The sequence below is a fragment of the Armigeres subalbatus genome, chromosome 1 (genome assembly GCF_024139115.2).
Source record: "Armigeres subalbatus isolate Guangzhou_Male chromosome 1, GZ_Asu_2, whole genome shotgun sequence".
Taxonomy (NCBI): domain Eukaryota; kingdom Metazoa; phylum Arthropoda; class Insecta; order Diptera; family Culicidae; genus Armigeres; species Armigeres subalbatus.
Window position 1 is genome coordinate 85,596,357 of NC_085139.1, and position 15,330 is coordinate 85,611,686.

Sequence of the window (15,330 nt, forward strand, 5' to 3'; positions counted from 1 at the left end):
TCGATCTTCCTGCTGGCGCTTTTTCCTCCGGAAAATCGAGTTTTGTCTGCTTCGCGCCCGTTTATATCGTGCCTCGTTCGCCCTCGTGCGGTGTTGCAGCAATCTCGCCCATGCTGCATTCTTCTCTTCTACTAACTGCTCACATTCGCTGTCATACCAGTTGTTTCTCTGATCCGGGGGCACCGTGCCTAGTGCAGCGGTTGCGGTGCTTCCAATGGCGGATCGAATATCTCTCCAGCCATCTTCAAGAGATGCTGCGCCTAGCTGCTCTTCCGTTGGGAGTGCCACTTCCAGCTGCTGCGCGTATTCTTGGGCTAGTCTACCGTCTTGTAGCCGCCCAATGTGAGGACCGCGGCGTTCGACTTCGACGCGTGTTGTACACCGTCGAGAGTTTTGAGCGCAGGCATACTGCAACGAGGTAGTGGTCGGATTCAATATTTGCACTGCGGTAAGTGCGGACGTTCGTGATGTCGGAGAAGAATTTACCGTCGATTAGAACGTGGTCGATTTGGTTTTCCGTTTCTTGGTTTGGTGATCTCCATGTGGCCTTGTGGATATTTTTGCAGGGAAAGAAAGTGCTTCGGACTACCATCCCGCGGGAGGCTGCGAAGTTTATGCATCGTTGGCCGTTGTTATTCGATACGGTGTGCAGACTATCCGGTCCGATGACCGGTCTATACATTTCCTCCCTTCCTACCTGTGCGTTCATGTCACCGACGACGATTTTGACGTCCCGCAGTGGGCATCCATCGTATGTCTGCTCCAGCTGTGCGAAGAACGCTTCTTTCTCGTCGTCGGGTCTCCCTTCGTGTGGGCAGTGCACGTTGATGATGCTATAGTTGAAGAAACGGGCTTTAATCCTCAGCTTGCACATCCTTGCGTTGATTGGCTGCCACCACACTATGAAACCGGTTCCCAGCTCGTTGGTGGTGCCACATCTTTGGTAGAAGGTAGCCGCTCTATGTAGTTCCATGTTCCAAGCTTCCAATCGTGATGCAATCGCCTAGTTCTTTGCCGTCGCATTATCTCTTATATTGTTCGTAATTATTGGTTTTACAGGCGGCCTATTGGGCCTGCACAAACCTTCTGTCTCGTCGGAGGGCCGTCGTGTCAGGGCTGTTTAGCGTCCCACCTAACACCAGGACTTGGGCATGTGCGCTTCAAGCGGAACACGGTCGCTTTGGTGGGGCCTACTTGCGGATATATGCAGCTTTTTATAGGAATTTAATAGGGCCCACTGTCAAACCCCATCACATCCTAGGCAAGCCTGACAACTCGAAGATGGCTTGAGGAGGGATCGTCAAACCTTTGGACATAGTCCCTGCTGCCCGCAATTTGTTGTTGTCAAACGTCCATAAAAAAAGCTCTCGAGCATAACAGAAATCATAAAAATTTAAAATTGACTTGGGATTATCTGACTATCGATTCTCTTCTGCAATTCTATTTGTAAAACCTGCAAGTTTTTCAAAATTGTACATGCTCCGTTTTGCAGGTGCGTTTGTCCCGTTTTTTCCTCAAAATGATCTGGTCAGTCTATAAATAATGATTGGTTATGTTGAATTTCCGCTTATTGTACGTCCAAATCCCCAGAGGGATGTTGGATTCAAGCTCGTTTATCCAAAATCATTAAGTTCTTCGAAAACAAAGTATCGAGGATCCAATTGCATTTTTTCTTATTGTTATTAATTGATGACTGGAAATATTGTTGCTTACGAGGATATGGCTTTCTCAGTCTCTGGGTTGATCAAAAAGGTTATATTTTGAATTGCCCGACGTTTCGGCAGGATGTATTCTGCCATTTTCAAGGGAAAATTATCAGTCCTTGTAAGCATTTGTTCTTATTTTTCCAGCATTATGCAAGCATTAATGAACAAGAAAAGAAATTATCCTGATCACCTGTACGACAATAATAAGAACATGTAACTAATAAAGGAAAGAATATATTATTTACTCTGAGGCCAAATTTTCTATGGCCTATCACTTACTTTGATTTACCATGAAAAATTTGTATATATTCGGTACCTTTTCATTTTCCTATAATCAGAATGTAACGTAGTGTAATGTAATGTTACAATTGTTACGTGAAGGCCAATTTCTTATTTTTTGTTAATTCCGGTATAATAATGAAATATAAAACTAATAATTACTTTAGCATTTTTTTTATTTTGGCATTTTTCTGCTATTTCATGTGGTTTTTCTAATGAGTTATTTAGATAATATTAATTATTGTTTGAGTTAACATCTACACCTACGACGCGTTGTCGTGTAACATATATGATTGCACATTAGTTTATTGTTGTTGATCAATTGCATTATTTAATCAAACTACTTGCATAATTTGGGATTTTTTGGATTTCATCTCAAACCTGCACATGTCATAAATTTCACAATCCAAGTCACATACGACAAGCTCCTTTCTTCTTCATATTTTGCTTTTTTCTGCACATGCCTCGAATTCAATCCACACCTACCTACCTGTTTCTTCGTCGTTCGGCGAAGAAAGAGCAGAATACAACAACCTGAATCTGAATCGAGTTCGCCCGGATTAGGGAGGCATGGTACCACACAGGAAAGCACCCACAGAGAACCAGTCGTGTCGCTGCCGCGTGCATCGTCTTCGCAGTGATGTTGGTTTGGCATGCTCTGTCTGTCCGTCGCCGTCAGTCATATCCAGCCATGTGAGTGAACGCCAACGACGACAACGACTCTGAACTCTCAATGTGCACCGAGCATCGAAACGCAAACCTCAGAAACAACTGTAAAAAGTTGGCCTGTTGCGTTGAAAATATTTACATTCAAACTCACTTGATCGCCGCTGCTGGTGTGTTAGAAACAACGACGACCATGTGGTGAAATTCCTTCAGCGAGTGGTGATTTTCTTTCTTGAATGAAGTGTCTTGAGAAGTTGAAATAAATGCACGCGTCGGTGGTAGTGGCAGCGCTCGCTCTCTCATTCAAGGCAGGGGGTTCAGCCTGATCTTGCGGCTGGCGGTAGATTTAGTTGAGCCTTTGCCATCGATGATGTTGGACTGTGAAAACCGAGACGCGTCGTAACGGAGAATTTTACCCCCCGGGAAGAGCGCATATAGCTGCTGTGGTAGTAACGGATTTGCTAGTGTGGGAGCGTAGGATAGGAAAAAGGTGACCCAACGGAAGATCGAGCACGGGCGGGTCTTAACAAAAAGTAAGATCGCTGAGCGTTCCGAATACCCCGTTTTGTTAGTGGGCTCTGTTATCATCGGGAAAAGTCCGTTCTGTGGATCAGGAGTTTTTGAGTTTTGGCACCTTTGAACCGGCAGTGTTAAGGGAATGTTGAAAGCTCCAACCAAGTAAGATCTTGAAGTTGTTGCTGGAAGTGATGTTCTATGGGTGATTGAAGCATAACTACAGATAGTGTGAGGGGCAAAGTGATTCAGTTGTTGATACCATCATACCGAGAGGAAACCATTGCCAATGATCGCCTGTGAGTGTGCACCAATAACCTGATTGCGAATTCAGTGATGATCGTCGTGTCTTGAAAACGTCAAGTGTCAGGAATTTCTGGAAGACGAAGGCTTCCAACAGCGATAGATTGCGTCTTTGTGGTTGTATAGTCGTAGAGAAAGTACCCTAGAAAATCGGACGAAGACAGCAACGTAGTGAAGATGCCCTGCAGCGCAGTAACGTTGTCTCTCGCGACGATATCCGCCATCATTGCCGTTGCCCTGCTGGCAATCGCCTTCTCGACAGATAATTGGCTGAGCTACGAAGTGAAGCGGAATAACATACAGGTAGGTTAGCGTTCGGTAGTCTTCAGCGGAGAGTCTTTTGCGAGCATCAGGTCTCGGGAGAGGGTCTCTCTCAAACTTGGCTCACCGCAGCCTCAGCCCCTGGATCCAGAAGGCGACGATCGCTTGAGGAGAGCTCCCCATCGCCGAGTGGATCAGCTGCTATTGTGGGGAAGTGTAAATGATGATGTGAAACTTATCAACGATCCACCATCACGAGGAGGTGCGATGGTTTACATTTTTCCGTGAACACGCAAAACTACCCATCCGGGTCCGGCATCGCCATCGTGAAAGTCTATCATTATGGGTTTAGTATAACCATTTGGAGAAAGAATTGCTCAATGAAATTCAATGCGCGATCAGCGCATTGTATACAAAGAAAGATGATTGCTTGGGTATTTTGTGATGATTCAAGTTTTGCACATTTTAAAATGTGTTAAAAAAGTTCGTTTGTATTTGCATACACTGCTGAAACGTAGATAGAATTCAACACATCTTCGATTCATTAATGATTTAAAGAAATCTTCAAGACTTCTTGTTCAATAAAATTCTAATTTTATTCGGGCCTTGAGACCAGATTTTCGTCGTGCTGATTGGTATTCTAAGCTTGACATCATCTAATGAAAAAAACTTCTCTCTAGAACTATATTCTTTAAGATCGTGAATCGCAATAGATTGAATGACGAAGATTTGTTATTTCGTATTTGAGTTTATATTTGGTAAACTGAACGTATTCAGATACTCTTTCAATTCGCGCTCGAGTCAAGTAAGTTGCTCAATTCGCTTGAATTGTCTAACCTGGGCTTATTAGCTCCATTCGAACCGGGGATGACGATCCACTTGGAAGATGCGAACCAAGGTTCATCGCTGGTGAAGCGTTCAAGTCACTTATAGTTTTTTTTTTTGTGAGATTGCTCGCTCCCGCGAGACGAATTCGACGAAGGCATCAATTCACGAAAGCTGCATCGTCGCATGAGGTATTTGCTTCTCTTTAGGTCTGATGCGATGAAACGTGGAATTGTGGCTGAATGTCAGAAATCGCACCCCTATGTTATAATTGTCATTATTATTCGGTTTAACATGTTACCAACTAGATTGGATTGAAGTGGGTGAATCTTTTCAGAGGTAAAGCCTCTGACGATTGGGAAATATGTGCGAGCACTCGGGCCACATGTAATATGGTATGTTTAATGGTAACTACTTTACCTCGTTGTGTATAACATAGGTGCACTATATGTGGTTAACCAATGAAGTCATTGGAAACCGTATGATTATTTTTATAAATGCATCATCATTCATTCACTGAAATGCAATGTAATCGTGAGCACGTGTACTATCGTCGTGCAAACAACTGAATGACAAAAACATGACGTAACGTGGTGTGTTCACAGTAGCTTGGCAATACTCGTATCACGATTGAGAATGTTTATATAGATATGATAAGTATTCAACATTCGAATTGTGTAGTGACGTTTTTTTTTTGTTTATTGGAATTATCCAGTTATTTTAAATAAAAATTCAGAGTATCAAATTGATTGATGCTGATAATAACAACAACAATTTCAAAATGATTTGCCTTTACAAAATATTTATCAAGTTAGTCGAAGTATAACATCAGAGTCACTTTACCGAAATTTTATTGCTTCTAGAAATGGACGTCAGTTACCAGCCCGCTATTAAATCCCAAAGAATATTCCTTTTCCAACTTCCTTTATTTCTATAAATATCGTACATCGATTTGTAGATACAATTATATTACATTTTTATTTAGTGCCTTTCCAGAAATTACATGGTTACATATTTTTGTGGATTTTCAATCTGTCACTTGCAGAAACCCTCCACGTAGTTTATTTTGGTAGTAGGTACTACATAAACATACAACCATTTCTTGATTCCAATTGTTCGAAAGACACAAGGAATCGTCTTATTCATCAACTATCGTTTCTCCGGTGCCCATGCCTGATTTTCGGAAGCCTCTTATGCTAATCCTTTCAATACAGTCGATTTTGGTTCGCCAACAAGGATCAGCCGCCCACTCTCGACGGGTCGTCGGAACTACCGTTTAACTTCACGACATTGACGTCAATTGCACGCAATCACCACTCCGTAGTAACCCCAAATTTGTTGGTCGCTTGTTAACTTAGAACAAAAGAAAGCATGGTTACCTTCATGCGTGCATATTGGTGAAGAATTCGCCAGTTCCAAGTTGGAAAGTGTAATCTATTCGCCCATCATTTCCTGCGTACCTTTACTTTCGTGCCACAGGGTCACTACCGCTGCTGCAAGTTAGTTCACACCTAGAAAAGCAATAGATTTACTAACATTTTTAATCGATAATCAGACCGTTCTGTCAGCCATCAGAAAACTAAAAAGCTCGTAAACGGCCGGTCCAGATGGTATTCTGTCTGTGTTGAATAATTCTCGCTTAACTTTTCAAAAGGTAACATAAAGGTAACCTCACATTAAAATATTATGAAAATTAGCCACGATTGAATTCATAATTGAATGAAAGATTCAGTAACAGAATATGTACCAGATCATATATTTAAAGTAGGTTATGGCTTTCAGTCTTCTTATGCTCAAAAACGGGTTTTACGTTTTGCCTTTCTCGTACAACAAAGTTGTACCAGAAGGCTATAATTTCACTCCAAAAGCCAAATTTTGATAGGAGGCCCCAGGATTTTTTTTGTTGAACTCGTTTCATATAGAATATATGAAATATATTCCATAAAGAATTAATTTTCCTTTGAATAAATACAAAATTTCCATGAATAAATCAATATGAGCAACAACCAAAATTTTCCACGAAATAAATATTTTTTTCACGAAAAATTGAAAACTTTCCCTAAAAAACTAATATATTAAAAAGCAATAAAACTGATCGTTTTTCCATAAAAGACCCCTTTTCTAAAAACATACATTTATTGATTGTTTTGTGGGAAGTTTTTATTTTTTGTGAAGAATATTTTTTTGAGGAAAATTTTGTAATTGTTTATTTGTGATATTGATTTATTTATGAAAATTTTAATATTTTATCATGAAAATTTTTGATATCTGTATGGAAAATTCTTTTTTTATAATTGCCATTTTTACTTGTTTATGCTCATTTCGCATCATTGTTTTAATTTATTTACTAGCAGACCCAACGAACTTCGTTTCGCCTAAAATGGATTTTTTTTAAATTTCTGTTTCATTTGTATGCAAACCCTCATTTCCAGAAGGGGAGGGGTTACATCACCACAGAAACATATATTCCCTTCCAGAACCTCCTCATGCCAGATTTGGTTCCATTTGTTTGATTAATTTGAAACACCGATTTTTGAAGAAATTTGTGATTCATTCGTATGGGAGCCCTTCTTTTCAAAGAGGAGAGGGTTAAGAACCTTCCACGGCCCCAAAAACTTCTGCATACAAATTTTCGATTAAGTAGTTTAAGTAGTTTAAGATTAGTAGATTAAGTAGTTTAAGAGTATAAGGTTCAGACAGACAGAAATTCATTTTTATGTAGGGGAACTGTTCCGTTTTCCATCTCACTGATCATATATTCATCTCATCGCAAAACAAAGAAATACAGCACCAATCTCGTCGCTTCTTTTTGCTAACACGCGTGCTCACTAGTGAATAAAATCACAAAAATAAGAAACAAACCACATTTCTTTTCATGGCTTTGTTTTTGATGGGATGGAAATAGGAGCTATGGGATGAAGTGCCGAACCGACCCTATATAGAAGGAGAAGATTGCTTCCACCCTAGTTTTTTTTGCGCAATTTCCTAATTTGTTTGGGGAAATTTTTAACTATGGACATTTTATTTTGCTGCCTCCTAATGAGTTTTCCGGCAACAGAATATCACAACTTTTGTAAATGTTATCAGCTAGCTACGTTGTTTAACTGTTGCATGAGGTAAAATACCCATGAAAATCGCAACAACTGAGACATTACAGCAGTCTTGATTAAAACATATGGCTCCCCTTCCCTTTTGGAATACTTTTCTAATTTTATAATAAAAACAGCGATGAGCCGTGAGCCATTCAATGCAAGCTCGCTTCGCCCATTATCTGCTATGAGAGCTTCAATCATTCTTCGAATATTTCTGGGAACTTTAGTAGATTGAGAGTTCGACTGTTTATGTTAAACTATTTGCGAGGTTACAACAAGATATCAACAACTATCACTCAACGGCTACCAACGTACTATGATCAATAGGTTAATCAATCTGTACAACAACAGAACTAGTCATATCACACAAGAACCAAATCAACAGCCAACCAGCCATCAATCATCCTGTACAGCAATGATAGCCAATAGATCATTCGACCACCAAAGAATCACACAACAATCATCTACAGAAACTCCAAAAGCATCCTACAACGACGATCCATCGTCTAATCCAGAATCTAAAAATATTAAACAACAAGACATCAACAACGAACCACCAAATCATCAAAGAACCAGAACTCACATAACTCACGAGATAGATCCCCAACAGTCAACCAAAACAATCATGTACAAATCGTTCCTCTACATCCCGGACTGATTGAAGGATTATCTAAAATGTTAACAAATGATAACCCATATATAAACTAGCAGCCCGACAGTATCACTCAGTAGCAAATCTACACACCTATGTAACCCAGATTAAATAAAAATAATGTGATATACAGCATCCCATGGAGCAACTGCCAATGCTGTTACATCAGCATGACCACTAACAAGGTATGTACTAGACTAGCAGGACACAAAACACAAATGAAGAAATTGGAAGTACATCTACAGAATGAAACAGACAACGACATACAAATCAGTGATCTAAGAGGTAAAACTGCTTTAATGGAACACTGCATAGATTTCAAACATACATTCGACTTTTTTTCGTTTATTTGGTATGCTCAGGCGTGTATAACACTTTACGGAGCCATGGTTCTTTGTGATATACACAATCAACATCATTTAATTTTTCAGTTAGTAAGAGAGGGGTAGAAGCCAGCTTATTAAGCTTTTCATCCGGGCATTTGGCGTCAGGGACGATGTGGCGTGTCGTCGTGAGGAATGGTTCGACTGGGAACATCTTCCGGATTGCAAGAGATATGGTGCCCTAAGGAACAGAAAGCAGATACTTAACATACAAAAAAAAATTGAAGAAAGAAAAAAAAACTAGGGGAACTGTACCGGTTTTGGCCATATTCCTAATTTGGCCAATTTAGCGAATAACTCCAAAAATAAAGCAATTCGCGAGGGTTTTATTAGTTCCAACAAAAGATATATCCCTCACGGTTCAACGCTGCTTTCAACTGATCGATTATTTTGGAAAAATATGTATTTTCCAGGGTTGGCCAAATTAGGCACCAAGTTGGCCAAAACCGGTGCACTTCCCCTATTAGATTTTGATGTCAGAAGCACAAAGAAAATTATAAATGCTCTAAGATCACATCACGATCTCCCAAAACACGTCAAATTTTCCTGAAGGGTTGTTTAACTTGGGCCACTAGGGTAGGGCCACTCTCTGGAGACGTCGTTTTCCGAGCAGAACCAAACTACGTGATCGATGTCATCATAACCGGCTCCGCACCTACATAAGTTGCTATTGACAAGGTTTATTCTGTACAGATGTGCGTTTAGTGAATAGTGATTGGACATAAGTCTCGACATCACGCGAATGAAGCCTCGACTTAAGTCCCCACCTCTGAACCACGCTCGCCCAGAAACTTTTGGAACTATAGAAATTAGTTATCGTTCAAGTTCGTTGTGTGTCTAATTTCTTTGGCAACTTTGAAGAGTACTCTGACGGAATACATTCGACTTGGACAAAACTGAAATTGTTGATAGTAGTAACAACACTGACACATTACCCTTTCTAGAGATGTGTCTACAACATCTACATCTACAACACGCTCAATGCAGTAAACAGACGATTGATGTTCAAAACCTCAATACAGCATACGCTGCAATATTACACACATGTAAATCTCGTATAATAGCCTAACAATGCCCTATAGCCCAACTGCAAATAACCAAGACCCAAATCACACACATAGCCAAGCAAGATCATCAGAATTAATTATACAATAGCTAGAAGTAATTCCCAAGTAACAATTCCAAGGCTTCATAGATTTATTTAAATTTTTTAACGGCTTTATCGCTGCTTAGCTCAATGCCGCGAGATTAGCCTTATTGGAAGACTTGTAGCTATCTTCAAAATTGTAATAAAACGCTCAATAAAACCACAAATGTCAAATGCTTTATGAGCTTATTTAGGTCCCTAATATTTGCCCTAATGATTATCTTGAGCACTATAATAAAACCAATTTTGAAAACTGTCATAAAGCCGAATATATTGGTCCAAGACTTGTCTTACGCATAACCTAAATAACACTTAGTAGTTCTCATTAGGTTTATAATGATCCATGTTTCTGATCCATGTTCCCCAAATATTTTAAACAAAGAAAACAATAAACACATAAATTTTCCCAACTGGGCATTCGCATATTTAAGATTTTGCTGATTATTGGTCAAATTTCACTTCTGAAAATGAAAACAGATAATAAAAATCCAGCAAACTATATCCTTTTACTTCCGGTAAATTAAAGTGCGAATTCACAACGAATGGTGCAATGACCACGATTCGATATAGAAAAGCTTTCAATAATATGAAATTTGCATAACTGTGCATATGTTAATTGACCACAAAGTTGAAAAGCAAGCCAATTTCCAGTAGAATATAGAACCATCATGAAGAAGAACTGATCGTAAGAAACCGTTTGCAACAACTTTCAGCAAAATATTTATTGTATAATAGAGCTTGCATAGCTTTCAAATACAAATTGTTATTTTGTCCGTCAAAATTGCCCACAGTGTAGTAGCAGCCATGCTGATAGAATTTTTTTTTTATATCGGCGTAAATCAGCGTCATTAGTAATAATCGCTGCATTTCAAGATGATTTTTAAAATTTGAAGCACGGGAAATATTTCCTTGCAAATCAGAATGCCACCAGAAACAAGGCAGCATATCGATTTATTATTTACATTAATTTATTTGCTGTAAATCACAGTATTACGATGGCGCACTTGAACAAACTGATTTTCTTACCTGTTTTTAACAGAAATTCGAACGCACAGAAAAATTAATTGGCAAGCACGCGAACGAATTCTAGGCATCCAATTTCCAATAATTGAACATTATTTTTCATCCATGTCCGTGATGTTGTTTTTTATTTCATTCTTCCATTTCTACGATTATCCTTTTCTACAATACAATAACAAAAAGCTCCACGGAAAAGAAATTCCCTTTTTTGACAGCGGTTTTATTGAACACTCATGAATAACCTTATACTTGCTTTGATAACGATCCCAAGAGTGGTCCACTTGGTCATAACATAATCTTGTAGCGGTCATCAAGAGGTTGTCATGTAGATTTTAGTTTTATTGCTAGTCCTGAAAATTTGCTCTCCAAAACTGCTAATAGAGTATGGTAAAACTCAAAATGTTACTTGGGACTCCATCCATAAAAATGCAGTACAAGTTCATTTTTTATTTATGAATATTTAGAATTATGAAACATACGCCAATAGCCCAACTATCTAATCCTATATCACGGACTATCCACCAACACTTAAAAAGACAATATCCTTTGCAAAGACGTTAGACGTAGAACCATATGCATGGTTTGTTAGTGCCACATAAAAAATTGTGCAGGAACAAGTTAAAACAATTTAAAAATAAACTTTTCCTCTCAGTTCAGTTCCCCTGATGAAGGCAACAAAAACTTGTCGAAACGGTGGGACAAATCTAAAAAAAAAGAAGATGAATCTAAAACGGTAGTTCTAAAAAAATCCAGACTGAAAAGCCGAGACCTCGCAAATAATTTCTGCAACTTTTTCCAAAAGGGCGTAATTGATTCCGACCTTGATACCAAATAAAGTCAGTTGAATGAAATATGCTGAATAGAAAGACTATGAGTCATATGACGTCTATTTAAAAAAAATGGACCTAGATTTCCTTTCATATTCGTTCATTATAGAAAAAATATGCAAAAATATTTCAATTAAGCTCAAGAATTTTGTGCATACACTTTCCCCGCATACAACCCTGTATCAAGGGAATAGTGAACATTGTAAGGGAATAATTTTCTGAGAAAATCACAGTAGGGAATTAGTTTTGAGAAAAACGTTTACATTCTACGGAATCGATAAAACAATGTACACTCAAATTGCAAAGTATTGCCGGAATGAAAAAATATGGATATTTCGAAGTAATGAACCCAGATGTAGGCGGCTTGTTATGCATCTTTTAGAAGGAGTTAAGAATTACCTAACCGCTCTGTCTGCTAAATTTAAAATAACATAAAAGGCGCACATAGTTAAATTGCACCACTAAGAACTACTCGCAAAAATTAAGTTTCGCCACCAATTGCCATGGATTTTTTTGAGAATGAAAATGAAAAAATAATATGTAATTATCTCGATAACAATTGTAATTATTTCACTCTATTTCATTAACATATCCGAATTCCCAAACTTTCTTGTCAAATGCACTTATTAGGTTTCGAACAAAACCTGAACACGCATTTTTCTGCTTTCGGATAGATTTATAGCAACTTTGTGCTAATTGTCATCAAACACATCGAAGTTAACGTTGAACGAAATAACTAGTTAGTAACACTGGGATACTGAAGCACGAATTTCGTAAAATATTGTTAACATCTAAAAGTTGCGATAACGGAACATATAATATTAAATTGTCCTTCTGCGTTAAAATTTCAATTTCCAAAAAAAACCCATATTTTTATGCCTTTTTCTTTCAAATTAAAATTGAAAAGAAAGGTTCAATCTTATTCTGGACTGATTTTTGGGTCAACATCAGAAAAAAAACCAGGTTGCTTCAAACCACAGAAAATTTTTGATTTTTATTTAAGATTTTTAAGCTTTAAAAGTTAGAAGCCAAGGAAGGATGACAAAGAAGCGTGAAACAAATTTTGGCATAGAATGTTGAAAGCAGAAAATGTCGGTTCAGTTCTTGTGAAAAACCTTATGAGTGCATTTATGAAGTAAGTTTGGGGGTTTATATATTTTGGATAAAGAAAATAAAATAATTATACATTATGCATAGATTGTTTTTATTTCTTGTAAATTTCATGACAGTTGGTTGAAAGACCTATTATTGGGCATACTTCTAAGTGACGCAATTTAATTGTGGACACTGGACACAGTCTGCCGTTATCTGAAAAAGTGACGTATACGCCATTTTCCAAAAATGATGTTAACGAGTAGTACTCATCGAGCTCTTTAATATAAAAATGACAAACATACATGTTGTAATTTGGCTGTTATGTCACTTTCTCAGATTACGGTGGACACCTTTAATCATAGAGTGCCTGTTCCAATACATCATATGATTTTTCCATTTTATTGAAACCCAAAGAAATCATACCTAATCAAATCGACATGGTTATTTTTCTCAATTTGTTCTAGGGAAGATCCATTGATTACGTAACACAAAAAATGGCCATTTTTAACCCCCCCTCTCCCTATGTCACACTTTTTGTATGAATTATTGAAAATTTGTGTACGGACTGTCACACTTCACCCCCCCGCCTCCCCTCTGAGCGTTACGTAATTTGTGGATGCTCCCTTATCAGCATTGCGAAAACCAACCAAAGAAAAGACAATGTTGGTGTTTGAGAGGAGATGCATATGTGCATGCCAAATGGAAGAGTATTCTTCTACTTTAAATTCCTCAGAGCATTATGATGCTTTATAAAGTAAATAAACTCTTAAGAAGATCCTGAATCTAAAGAGAATATTTGCTTTTTCTGGGATTGTGTTTGGTTTCTGATAAAGTCTTGCTGTGAGGCGCTTTTGTCAGTGACAGACTCTGTTGACAATAAAGGGTATATTGTTAGGCGTTGCTCGAATATTGATTCTCTATCCATAACATATTTTGATATTTAAATGATATTTTGGTCCAAATTTTTGAAATTGTTGCCAGTCATTCTATATTTTATAGCAATCAATTGCATATCATGTTTTGCTATAATGTTCATAGCTTTTGCCCGGGAACTCCCCCAATACAATAAGTGTGAACACGTGAAGATACAGATACTCACTGCCAATAATGTCTACAATATACATGGTTCTTAGATTTGCATTTAGATATGTTCACCACCCCCTCTCAAATCGAATTTTTATAATACATAGGCAACTGGGGTCAATGAATATTGGAGAATTGATTTTGAAGCATAAAATTCGGTTTTGTTTTATATTCTCAGGATTTATTTCAAGTATTCTATATAAATCTAATGAATTTTCTTATGAATAACTGGAACTATTTCAGTATTTTAAAGCTCTTGAATGTATCTCAGAAGCTCCAGAATACTCTCAGATATTTCTTGGAATTCTCAGTTTTGAAACCCATGTAAGACTGAATAAGGTGAATCTTATTTGAGAAACCCGAATTCCTCTCTTCAAATTTTTGTATGATCCTTGAAAAATAGTAAAATTTAAATAGTAAAGTTAAAATTTTTTATATTATTAATTTTTATATTGTTAATTTATTATATTGTTATATTGTCCTCTTTTATCTCTTGGCTGGCTTACCTCTAACTATTAAAACTTATGTGGAATATCTATCCGCGCTAATAATCTCTGTTTTGAATCCTTTATAATGTAATAATGAAATTGGGCAAAATTCAACATTTTCTTTTTATTGTAGAACAAGTTTCTAATAATAATAAGTAACTATCCATTACTGACATGCTCTATTTCGCATTTCTCACTGATAGTTACCGTTTCCTTCAAACCCCCTCTCGAAATGTCCACAATCAACCCACTTGATAAAATTTATGTTCCGGCTATGAAATGTTTTGCCTTCATCAAACCACCCTTAGGACCAAACCAACATTCTTGGGCGACTTTGTAAGCTCAGCTTGATTCAAGTACATCCAGATAAACTGTTTTCAAGTGAACCACGTCCCGTACCCGTACTGGAATGGTTGTTGAACACGAAAAAAAATCCACAACAAAACTCGACAGCCAGCAGTGCAGCCACCACCAGAGCCAGCAACGTAATCGCATAAACAAGTTCTGGTTTTGGCGTCTCTTGACGCAAGCCAGGCGAACCTACGTACGCATTGTGCTTATACTTCGCGTACGTCCGTGTCGTTGCGACTTGATGCGATTTGTCGGTCAGCGTTTCAGTCACCTCCACACAGCACAACACAACCTAACGGCGGCGGCTGCCTGCCGCGTGTAGCAATAAGAATAACTATAAGCAAGCTACCAGACTAAGACAACAGAAAACCGAAAATCAGCATCATCGCGCTGGGCTTGATTTGAATTCTCGATTCTCTTTTGGCCGAGCAGATCCGTTACACCTACCACTAACTTTGAGCGCGGTAAGAATGAGTGGGTCGGCTCTTCACATGTGCGCCTTCTGTATCCTAAAGTCCCAACTTTACCGCTGCTTTAGTGTGCCGTTCTTCATTGTTGGGTTCTCTTATCTTTTTTTTTCTTCTGGTACGTGGCATAATAATTTTATTTCGATTCGGCTCATTTCAGTTGATGAGACGT

At 38.1% G+C, this 15,330-nt stretch overlaps 1 protein-coding gene across 1 annotated transcript in view; it reads left to right on the forward strand.

The window, feature by feature from the left end:
• The first annotated feature begins 3,005 nt into the window (after positions 1-3,005).
• Positions 3,006-15,330, forward strand: part of LOC134218391 (transmembrane protein 235-like) — a 91,772-nt gene continuing 79,447 nt past the window's right edge. The window contains exon 1 of the mRNA XM_062697366.1: positions 3,006-3,770. Coding sequence (XP_062553350.1) covers positions 3,645-3,770 — 126 coding nt within the window. The 5' untranslated portion in view covers positions 3,006-3,644. The remainder of the gene's footprint in view (positions 3,771-15,330) is intronic.